The following is a 12,206-nucleotide window of genomic DNA, read 5'->3' on the forward strand; positions in this document are numbered from 1 at the left end:
GGATGAGCCAGGCAGAATATCTTGTGAAATAAGCCCAGAGAAGCAGACATGGGTGGAAGCCAGACCTTACAGACTACCTTAAGGATTCTGGTTTTTGTTCTGAGATCTATGAGAAACCACTGAAGAATTTTTAAGTAGGAGAGTGACATGATTAGATTTGTGTTGACACTGACTGCTATTTGGAGAATAGGCAGTAGGGCAATCTAATTAGATTCAGGAGTATAGTTAGGAGGCAGTAATCCAGGGTCAAGATGATGGTGATTTAGACTAGGGTGATGAATAGGATGAGAGATAGATAGAAGTGTATCGTACTGATATAATCTGTTACTTGTCAGTGACAATGTCAAAGTCAATGACGATGACTTATATTTGTTTCTCTTTAATGCTTAGAAGAGAATCTGAAACAGTAGGAATTTAACAAGTATCTGTTCAACTAAACTTTTCACTTCAGTAATAGGATTGTGTTTCATTATATTTTCCTAATCATAAAATTTCAGAAGTGACTGGGTGCGGTGGCACACACGTGTAATCTCAGCACTTTGGGAGGCCGAGTTGGGTGGATCACTTGTGGTCAGGAGTTCGAGACCAGCCTGGCCAACATGATGAAACCGTGTCTCTACTAAAAATACAAAAATTAGCTGGGCATGGTGATGGACGCCTGTGATCCTAGCTGCTGGGAAGGCTGAGGCAGCAGAATCGCTTGAGCCTGGGAGGCAGAGGTTGCAGTGGGCCGAGATCACGCCACTGCACTCCAGCCTGGGTGACAGAGTGAGACTATCTCAAAAATAAGAAAAAAAAATTCAGAAATGGAAACTTTACATATACAAATGCTCATAAGGTTAGGTAATACTAAGGCATTTTTCTTTGCCATTAGACTTTTCATTTCTGTCTTTATCTTATTGTTGTCTTCTGTAGAGAAGATAAGCCGTATATGGATATATTACATGATAAAAACCATTTTACAGATGCGTGATAGGAAATAAAACTAAAGTCTCAGGGGAAACAAAGGACCTACTATTTTCTTGAGTTAAAATTGTTAACCATGTTCACATGTGTTTTCCTACAGGCAGGAAACACTGGGTCAGAGACTTTTGTGCAAAAAGACAATCTATAATATGCTGGTTCAGTTTCTGCTTGTACAGCCTTTGCCACAAATGTGAACTAGATTTTCTCTCCCTTTTACACTTTAAAAGAAACTATTTTCCTTTTTGTATCTTTTAATAAACTTTTCACCTATATGTAAGATCTTTAATTGCATTTAACAAATACCTATGAAGTGTTTAATGTGTGCAAGGCACTGAGGTGGAAAAGTAGCCTTTTAAAATTTATAAATTTAATCTGTTGAGGGTAAAAATTAATGTTCTTTTCATTATTTGTAAATATTATCTCCAACAGATCAATAAATCAGAGAAGCCAGAAAGCTGCGATAATGTGAAGGTTGTTGTTAGGTGCCGGCCCCTCAATGAGAGAGAGAAATCAATGTGCTACAAGCAGGCTGTCAGTGTGGATGAGATGAGGGGAACTATCACTGTACATAAGACTGATTCTTCCAATGAACCTCCAAAGACATTTACTTTTGATACGGTTTTTGGACCAGAGAGTAAACAACTTGATGTTTATAACTTAACTGCAAGACCTATTATTGATTCTGTACTTGAAGGCTACAATGGTAAGTGAATCTTTACTTTTTAAAAAACATCGTTATTGAGACATAATTAATGTGCCATAAATTCACATATTGCAGCTGTGCAGTTTGATGAGTGTAGTAAATATATACAGTTGTGAAACCATCATCACAATCCAGCTTTAGAACACCCTTGTCATCCCCCAAATTTCCTTTATGCCCATTTGCAGACCTACACCCAAACAACCATTGATCTGCTTTCTGTCACTATAATTTTGCCTTTTCTTGAAATGTCATTTAAATCATGTCATATAATATGTCACCTTTTTTATCTGTTTTCTTTCACATCAAATGATGTTTTTGAAGTTTATCCTGCTAGGATTTTCAAAGGGATTGTGTTGAATTGTCATTCTGACAATATGGAGTCTCGCAGTCCATGAACATGATACTTGTCTCCGTTTAAAACGTTGAAACATTAATTAATTATGGACAGGGTCTTGCTCTGTTGCCCAGGCTGGAGTGCAGTGGTGCAGTCATAGCTTACTGCAGCGTTGAACCTGGGCTGAAGCTATCCTCTCACTTCTGCCTCCTGAGTAATGAGAACTACAGGTGTGCACCACCACACCTGGCTAATTTTTTTTGTTTTTGTAAAGACTGGGTCTTGCTGTGTTGCTCAGTCAGGTCTCTAACTCCTAGGCTCAAGCAATCTCCTGCTGAGGCCTTTCAAAGCCCTGGGATTTCCCACGTCAGCTACCATGTCCAGCTTCTCTCCATTTATTTATATCTTAATTTCTCTCATTTGTATTTTGTAGCTTTTAGTGTACAAGTGTTGCACTTGTTTTGATTAATTTATTCCTAAGTATTTTTTTGATGCTATTGTGAATAGGATTGCTTTCATAATTTCAATTTTGGATTCTATGTTACTAATATATAGAGATGAAATTGATTTCTTTAGGTAGCTTTTGTGATAAAATTCAAATATCAAATTTATGATTTTAACCATTTTACCCTTCAAAGTTCATAGGTGCATTTACAGTGTTGTACATCTGTCACCACTGTCTGTTTCCAGAACATTTCTATCACTCCAAAAAGAAACCCTGTATCCATTAGCAGTCAGTCACTCCCAATCCATTACCACCTCCCTTCCCCCAACCCAGCAACTACTAATTTACTGTCTATATCTATTCTATGAGTTTGCCTATTCTGGACATTTTCTATACATGGAATTGTATGTGGCCTTTTGTGAATAACTTCTTTGACTTACAGTGTTTTCAAGCTTCATCCCTATTGTAACATATAAACATATGTCAGCAATTCATTACCTTTTTTTTGGAGACGGAGTCTCGCTCTGTCGCCCAGGCTGGATTGCAGTGGCGTGATCTCGGCTCACTGCAACCTCTGCCTCCTGGGTTCAAGCGATTCTCCTGCCTCAGCCTCCTGAGTAGCTGGGACTACAGGTGTCCACCACCATGCCCAGCTAATTTTTTTTTTTTTTTTTGAGACGGAGTTTTGCTCTGTTGCCCAGGCTGGAGTGCAGTGGCGCGATCTTGGCTCACAGCAAGCCCTGCCTCCTGGGTTCACGCCATTCTCCTGCCTCAGCCTCCTGAGTAGCTGGGACTACAGGCGCCCGTCAACACGCCCAGCTAATTTTTTGTGTTTTTAGTAGAGACGGGGTTTCACCGTGTTAGCCAGGATGGTCTCGATCTCCTGACCTTGTGAGCCGCCTGCCTCGGCCTCCGAAAGTGCAGGGATTACAGGCGTGAGCCACTGCACCTGGCTAATTTTTGTATTTTTAGTAGAGTTGGGGTTTCGCCATATTGGCCAGGCTGGTTTCGAACTCCTGATCTTGTGATCCACCTGCCTCGGCCTCCCAAAGTGCTGAGATTACAGACATGAGCCACTGCACCAGGACAGCAATTCAGTATTTTTTATGTCTGAATAATATTGTATAGATAGATCGTATTTTGTTTATCCATTTATTAGTTGGTGAACATTTGTTGTTTCTACTTTTTAGCTATTACAGATAATGTTACTTTGAACATTCTTTTACAGATTTTTGTGTGAACATATGTTTAGTTTCTCTTCGGTATATACCTAAGAGTGGAATGACTGGGTCACATGGTAACTTTGTTTAATGTTTTCAGGAGCTACCAAACTTTTCTACAGTAGCTACACCATTTTATATTCCCATCAGCAATGTGTGAGGTTTCTGATTTCTTCACATCTTTGCCAGCACTTGTTATTGTCTTTTTGATGACTGCCCTCTTGGTACCCACAGTTGATTTTTGTATATTGACCTTGTATCCTGAAACTTTGCTGAACTTGCTTATTAATTCTAGTAGTTTTTTTATGCTTTGGGTTTTTTGTAAATTTTGTGGGATTTTCTACTTATAAGAATATGTTGGCCAGGCACAGTGACTCACGCCTGTAATCCCAGCACATTGGAGGCCGAGGCGGGCAGATCACAAGGTCAGGAGTTCGAGACTAGCCCGACCAACATGGTGAAACCCTGTCTCTACTAAAAATAAAAAAATTAGCCAGGCATGGTGGCACGTGCCTTTAATCCCAGCTACCCGGGAGGCTGAGGCAGGAGAATCGCCTGAACCCTGGAGGCGGAGGTTGCAGTGAACCAAGATCATGCCATTGCACTCCAGCCTGGGTGACAGGGCGAGACACTGCCTCAAAAAAAAAAAAAAAAATGTTGTTTGCAAGTAAAGACAGTTTTTACTTTGTCCTTTCTAATCTCCTTTAATTTATTTTTGTTAACTGATAGCACCTGGAGGCTAGAACCTCCAGTAAATTAGAAGTGGTGAGAGTGGATATTTTGGTCTTGTTCCTGATCTTAGGGAAAATGCATTCATTCTTTCACGAGTATGATGATGTCTGTAAATTTTAACAGATAGCCTTTGTAAGTTTGAGGAAGTTCCCTTCTATTCTTAGTTTGCTGAGAGTTTTTGGGTTGTATGTTGGATTTTGTCAAATATAATTTTTTTCTGCACCTATTGAAATGATTTTTTTAAGGTTTGTTACTATGGCAATTACATTGATTGATTTTTGAATGTGAAACTAGCTTTGCCACTTGGTCATGATGCATTATTCTGTTCATATATTGTTAAATTTATTTGCTAAATTAAAAAAATGTTGGCATCCATGTTTATGAGGGATGTATGTATATAGTTTTCTTCTAATGCCTTTTTCTGGTTTGGATATTGTGATAATGCTAGTTTCATAGAATGAGTTAGAAAGTATCCCCTTCTTTTCAATTTTCTAGAAGAATTTATCTAGAATTGGCATTATTTCTTAAATGTTTGGTAGAATCATCAGTGAAGCCATCTGGGCTTGAAGTTTTCTTTATGGGAAGGTTTTCAACTATTGATTAAATTTCTTTGATAGACATAAGACTATTCAGATTATGTATTTTTTCTTTTTCTCTTTCAATCAGGGTCTCACTCTGTTACCCAGGCTGGAGTACAGTGGCACAATCACAGCTCACTGCAACCTCGACTTCCTGGGCTTAAGCAATCCTCGCACCTCAGCCTCCCCAGTAGCTGAGACTACAGGTGTATGCTACCACACCTGGCTAAGTTTTTCTATTATTATTATTTTTTTCTTGAAACAGGGTCTCACTCTGTCGACCAGGCTGGAGTGCAGTAGTGTGATCATGGCTCACTGTAGCCTCTACCTCCCGGGCTCAAGCGATCCTCCCACTTCAGCCCCCTGAATAGGTGGGACTATATGTGTGTGCCACCACACCATGCCCAGCTAATTTTAATTTTTTTTTTTTTTGGTAGAGATAAGGGTCTCACTATGTTTCCTAAGCTGGTCTTGAATTCCTGGACTCAACCCGTCCTCCCACCTCAGCCTTGCAAAGTTCTGGGATTACAGGCATGAGCTACCGTGCCCGGCCAGGTTATCTATTTTTTCTTTTTCTTTTTCTTTTTTTTTTTTTTTTTTGAGACAGAGTCTCGCTCTGTTGCCCAGGCTGGAGTGCAGTGGTGCGATCTCGGCTCACTGCCTCCTCTGCTTCCCCGGGTTCCAGTGATTCTCCCGCCTCAGCCACTTGGGTAGCTGGGATTACAGGCACACGCCACCATGCCTGGCTCATTTTTGTATTTTTTGGAGGGACAGGTTTCACCATGTTGGCCAGGCTGGTCTCAAACTACTGACCTCAGGTAATCCGCCTGCCTTGGCCTCCCAGAGTGCTGGGATTACAGGCGTGAGCCACCGTGCCCGGCCAGTTTTTTCTTAAGTGAGGTTTGGTAGCTTGTCTTTCACGGAATTAGTCCGTTTCATCTAAGTTGTCAAATTCATTGGCAAAAAGTTGTTTATACTGTTCCCTTATTATTCTTTTAGTAAGTTGAATGTAGTGGTATAACTTTTCTCATTCTTGATATTGGTAACTTACGTCTTCTTTTTTTCCTGATCAGTCTGACTAGAGGTTTATCTTTTCGATCTTCTCAGAGAACCAGCTTTTGGTTTTATTAATTTTTCTTTCTGTTTTTATGTTTCCTATTTCATCTATTTCTGCTCTGATCTTTTTTTTTTCTTTTATTTACTTTGGGCTTAATTTCCTCTTTTCTTTCTACTTAAAGTGGAAGCTGAGGCCATTGTTTTGAGACCTTTTTTCCTTTCTAATATGGGAGTTTAATGCTATAAATTGCCACTGAGTACTGTTTTAGTGTCATCCCACAGATTTTGACATACTGTGTTTTCATTTTCATGTAGTTCAAAATACTATTTTACCTCCTGGTTTATTCTTTGATCCTGGGTTATTTAGAAATGCGTTATTTAGTTTCCAAATATTTTTAGATTCTCTAGAGATTTTCAGTTATTGATTTCTAACTTAATCTCAATTTAGAGAACATATTTTGTATGCCTTGAATGTTTTTAAATTTATTAAGATTTGTTTTGTGACCCAGAATATAGTTTTTCTTTTTGTTGTGTTTTTTGTTTGTTTTTGTTTTTTTCAAGACAAGGTCTCACCCTGTCACCCAGGCTGGGGTGCAGTGGCACTATAATGGCTGATTGCAGCCTCAGCCTCCTGGGCTCAAGTGATTCTCTCGCTTCAGCTTTCCCAGTAGCTGAGACTACAGGCGCATCCCACCATGTCTGGCTAATTTTTTTAAAATTTAGTTTTAATTTCAATAAGTTTTTGGGGAACAGGTGGCGTTTAGTTACCTGAATAAGTTCTTCAGTGGTGATTTCTGAGATTTTGGTGCACCCGTTACCCAAGCAGTGTACACTGTACCCAATGTGTAGTCTTTTATCTCTCACCCCCCTCCCACTCTTTTCCCTGAGTTCCCAAAGTTCGCTGTATTGTTCTTACCCCTTTGCACCCTCCTAGCTTAGCTCCCACTTATAAGTGAGAACATACGATGTTTGATTTTCTATTCCTGAGTTACTTCACTTAGAATAATAGTCTCTAGTTCCATCCAGGTTGCTGCCAGTGCCATTATTTCGTTCCTTTTTATGCATGCCTGGCTAATTTTTAAAAATTTTTGTAGAGATGGGGTCTCACTGTGTTGCCTAGGTGTTGCCTAGGCTGGTCTTGAACTCCTGGGCTCAGGTGATTCTCCCACCTCAGCCTCTCAAAGTGCTGGGACTGTAGCAGGAGCCACGGCACCCAGCCCAGAATATAGTTTATTATTTATATTTATTTATTTATTGTATTTTTTGAGACAGAGTCTCACTCTGTCACCCTGGCTGGAGTGCAATGGTGCGATCTTGGCTCACTGCAGCCTTTGCCTCCCAGGTTCAAGCAATTCTTGTGCTTCACCTTCCCGAGTAGCTAGGACCACAGGCGTGCACCACCACACCCAGCTAATTTTTGTATTTTTAGTAGAGGTGGAGATTCACCATGTTGGCCAGGCTGATCTCAAACTCCTGACCTCAAGTGATCTGCCCTCCTTGGCCTCCCAAAGTTCTGGGATTATAGGCATGAGCCACCCTGCCTGGCCGTAGTTTATTATCTTTAAATAATAGTAATAATAATAAATAGTGCCTATCTTTTAGGATTGGGGTGAAAGTTAAATAAGAATGCAAACATAGCTGGGAGGTGCACCTGTATTCCCAGCTACATAGGAGGCTGAGGCAGGAGGATTCTCTTGAGCTCAGGAGTTTGAGGCTGCAGTGAGCTATGATCATGCCACTGCACTCTAGTCTGAGTGACAGGGCAAGACCTCATCTCTTAAAAAAAAAAAAAAAGCATGTAAAGTACATGGCCTAGTACATAGAAAATGATCAGTAAGTGACAGCTGTTGTCCTTATAAAGCTTATTTTTTATTTAATAATTTAATGTGTCTATTCTGAAATGCAGCCTGTGAGCTCATGATATTTTCCGTTTCTTTGAGTGCAGTGTTATATTCCTAATAGCAGAGTTTGAAATACTTAGTTTGAAAAAATTAAGACTTTTTTATTCCCATGTGTAAAAAATGGCTTCTGGTATGATTCATTTATTTTCACGGAAAAGTCTGAAAAGTGTGTTATGATTATTTTCACAAAAAAAAGTTTGAGAAAAGTTGAGGTTAACTGAATAGAGTAGTAATAGTTGAGGAACCGTTTTCGTATATGCCATCACATCCGAGGCTATCTTCTCTTGCTTACTACATTGTGTCCTGACCAACTACTCCAGCCCTCTGTTTCCCCACATCTACCCTTGGTTTTCTCTAATTCTTCATCCACAGTATAGCCATAGTGATCGTGATGTCACTCCTCTGATTGAAAAATCATTCTATGGCTTCATGTTGCTTTTAGGATAAGATATAAAAAGTTTAATACCGTCCTTATTATACTGTGTGATTATGGCATTGTCAGTTTCTCTAGCTCTGCCTGCATCCATCTTCCCTTTCCATCTCTGTTTCTTCCATTCTGGTCTCATTTCAGTCCTCAAAATTTCCATTCTTCTTCTTGCCTCTTGCTGTCCACACTGTTCCTATCTGATTCTTACTTGTATTTCACATCTAAACCTTACCTCTTCTGGAAAGTCCTCCATGACCCCCTCTCCTTTTTCCCATTACAGTTCCTCTGCCTAGTTGATATCCCTGAGTCCCATCTAGAACTCCGTGTTTCTCATTCTGAATACTCATCATCATGATAAACCCAAGATTATACACATCATAAGATTGAGGATTGTGTTTGTCTTGTCACTCTGTCTCTAGTGCCTAGCACAATGCCAAACTCAGGTGTGTGGTAAATATTTGTTGAATGAATAAATTTAGGTATTTAGAAAGTTGAGATTTTATCTGTAATTACTTGTAATAATTGTATTGTCGTCTTTTTGTTAACTCTGTTTCTTACAGCTGTTACTTTAAAACAATTGTTTAAAAACACACTTATTTTAGGATTAAGAAAAAAGCTATCATTTTACTGATACTTTCTATGAGATATTGTGTTGGTCACTTGAAGGAAATTATCTCATTTGGTTCTTGCTATCAATGGCGAGTTTTCTTATCCCCATTTTACCCTTGAGGAGACAGTCTCTGGGTAGGTAACTTGTCCAAGGTCAGTGGCTAAAAAGTGGCAGATGTGGTTTGAGACAGGTCTTCCGGCTCTAGAGCCTGTATTCTTTTGCTCTGCTTCTACTACCTTCTCCAGTTTAATGTCCACAATGAGTACTTTATATACACATGACAAGAAATGTCTCATAATTAGATATATTGGAAGATTTTTGCATTTAGGGCTTGGGATGCTTTTTATTAATTGTTAGGGATATCTCTCATTGACTGCTGTAACAGTGCTTTGTGCATGTGGTACAGAGTACACATTGTAATTGTTGATAATAAAGGTGAAACTTGTGCTAGAATAAGTTTTGAATCCAGGGGAGAAATTATATCACAATGTCAAAGGAATTAATTTTAAGAGCTATTGTTCTGTAGCATTAGACTTTAAGAAGTAACTGATTCTCTTCATCATTTTCAGGGACTATTTTTGCATATGGACAAACTGGAACAGGCAAAACTTTTACCATGGAAGGTGTTCGAGCTGTTCCTGAACTTAGAGGAATAATTCCCAATTCATTTGCTCACATATTTGGTCATATTGCAAAAGCAGAGGGTGATACAAGGTAAAAGGGAATTCTTTTATTTTCTGATATTGAGAAGTACAAACACAGGAAAGGCACATAGGTATAAATTTTATAAACATGTTTTAAAACGGTTCTTATAAATATTTCACTCTTTGACTTTTTAAAAATGATGTTTTATAGATTTTTGGTTCGAGTGTCTTATTTGGAAATATATAATGAAGAAGTTCGTGACCTTTTGGGCAAGGATCAGACACAAAGGTTAGAGGTAAGGATAATTGAAATTGGTGGAGTACTTTTTCCAAAGCAATAGAATGTTTACTAAATTAAGGTCCCCCTTCTTTTTTTAAACAACAGTTGCTTTTTATATTTTAAATAACCTCATACATATATAATGTCATACGTCTGCAGACATATCTGGGGATAAATTACTGAAGCAGGATTGCTGAGTCAGGTAGTAAGTAAATGATTGGTAAATTTGATATTGCTGTGTATTTTAATATTTTAAGATGTGAGACATACAGCAAGGAAAAGGTTAATACTGGAATTTTAGTTGGATTGCATCACCAGTAAAATAGAGGAGAATAACGTATGTAGAGTAACATGTAGAACAGCAGTAGCTGCCGTTGTAGAATAATATAGAGCATTTGTAGAACAGCAGCCAGCATTACTGAGCTCTTGCAGTGTGATATAGGCATTCAGTGCAGTAATTGATGGTTGTTGGTAGTAGTAAATAATTTATTTCATTTACTCTTCCCAGCAGTTCGATTTTACTGATGTGGGAACTGAAATTTAGAGGGGTTTCTTGACTTGCTCAAGGTCACATAGCAAGTGAATGGCAGTATCATCTGGGATTAAGAAGGTGGTTCTAGCAGTCTACCATCTTAGCTTGAATTCTGGCTCTGATCTTGAGCAAGTTACTTAATCTCTGTGAGTCTTGATTTGGTCATAAAAATGAAAATAATAATGGTATCCACTCCGTAGGATTATTACCAACACTAACAGATCAAAGTGTTTAAATCAATGCCTGACATAAAACAATAAATATGAGCTTTTTTTTTCTTTTTAAGTTTACTGCATAAACTGAGTTTTTGGAGCAGTGTATTACATTGTTAAGGATTGTTTGTGCTTGTTGGACCTTCATGAAGCCTTATTCTCTGATACCATTTATATAGCAAATATACAAACAAGTTTCTTTGTTGCTAGTTTTCAACTTTAGTTCTGATTAATTCTGTGCTTTCATGTCCTAAAAAATTTGTTGTGTTATGCAAATTCTAGGAAAAAATCATTTGGAAAGAACATTTCCATTTTTGTACCAGTAATTATAGATCAGATTTATTCTCAGGAACGTTCTTGTCAGTGGTTGTCAACTCTGTTAGACCCAGTGCTCCTTTTCTTTTTTTTATTTTAGGAAGGTTTTTTTTTATTGTTGTTACAGTTTTTAGGATTTCTTATGTTCCATTGCTTTAATTTTAATCTGGGGGATTCCTGTTATGCCAGGGAGTTTTGAACCTCCATTGAAGATTGTAATCCCTTTCTTAGAATGATTATATATATATATATGTTTTTATTATACTTTAGGTTCTAGGGTACATGTACACAACGTGCAGGTTTGTTACATATGTATACATGTACCATGTTGGTGTGCTGCACCCATTAACTCGTCATTTACATTAAGTATATCTCCTAATGCTATCCCTCCCCACTCCCCCGACCCCACAACAGGCCCTGGTGTGTGATGTTCCCCTTCCTGTGTCCAAGTTTTCTCATTGTTCAATTCTCACCTATAAGTGAGAACATGCAGTGTTTGGTTTTTTGTCCTTGTGATAGTTTGCTGAGAATGATGGTTTCCAGCTTCGTCCATGTCCTTACAAAGGACATGAACTCATCATTTTTTATGGCTGCATAGTATTCCATGGTGTATATGTGCCACATTTTCTTAATCCAATCTATCATTATTGGACGTTTGAGTTGGTTCCAAGTCTTTGCTATTGTGAATAGTGCTGCAGTAAACATACGTGTGCATGTGTCTTTATGGCAGCATGATTTATATTCCTTTGGGTATATACCCAGTAATGGGATGGCTGGGTCAAATGGTATTTCTAGTTCGAGATCCCTGAGGAATTGCCACACTGACTTCCACAATGGTTGAACTAGTTTACAGTCCCACCAACAGTGTGAAAGTGTTCCTATTTCTCCACATCCTCTCCAACACCTGTAGTTTCCTGACTTTTTAATGATGGCCATTCTAACTGGTGTGAGATGGTATCTCATTGTGGTTTTGATTTGCATTCCTCTGATGACCAGTGATGATGAGCATTTTTTCATGTGTCTGTTGGCTGCATAAATGTCTTCTTGAGAAGTGTCTGTTCATATCCTTCGCCCACTTTTTGATGGGGTTGTTTGTTTTTTTCTTGTAAATTTGTTTGAGTTCATTGTAGATTCTGGATATTAGCCCTTTGTCAGATGAGTAGATTGCAAAAATGTTCTCCCATTCTGTATGTTGCCTGTTCACTCTGATGGTAGTTTCTTTTGCTGTGCAGAAGCTCTTTAGTTTAATGA

At 38.6% G+C, this 12,206-nt stretch overlaps 1 protein-coding gene across 5 annotated transcripts in view; it reads left to right on the top strand.

Moving 5' to 3' along the window:
- The window catches only part of KIF3A (kinesin family member 3A), a 49,253-nt gene that overhangs the window by 1,672 nt on the left and 35,375 nt on the right, over nucleotides 1-12,206 (top strand). For all 5 annotated transcript variants that reach the window (XM_058440517.1, XM_032156460.2, XM_058440516.1 and 2 more), the window contains exons 2-4: nucleotides 1,396-1,669; nucleotides 9,542-9,686; nucleotides 9,828-9,912. In XM_058440517.1, coding sequence (XP_058296500.1) covers nucleotides 1,396-1,669; nucleotides 9,542-9,686; nucleotides 9,828-9,912 — 504 coding nt within the window. The remainder of the gene's footprint in view (nucleotides 1-1,395; nucleotides 1,670-9,541; nucleotides 9,687-9,827; nucleotides 9,913-12,206) is intronic.

This window comes from Hylobates moloch, unplaced genomic scaffold, assembly GCF_009828535.3.
Source record: "Hylobates moloch isolate HMO894 unplaced genomic scaffold, HMol_V3 SCAFFOLD_6, whole genome shotgun sequence".
NCBI lineage: Eukaryota > Metazoa > Chordata > Mammalia > Primates > Hylobatidae > Hylobates > Hylobates moloch.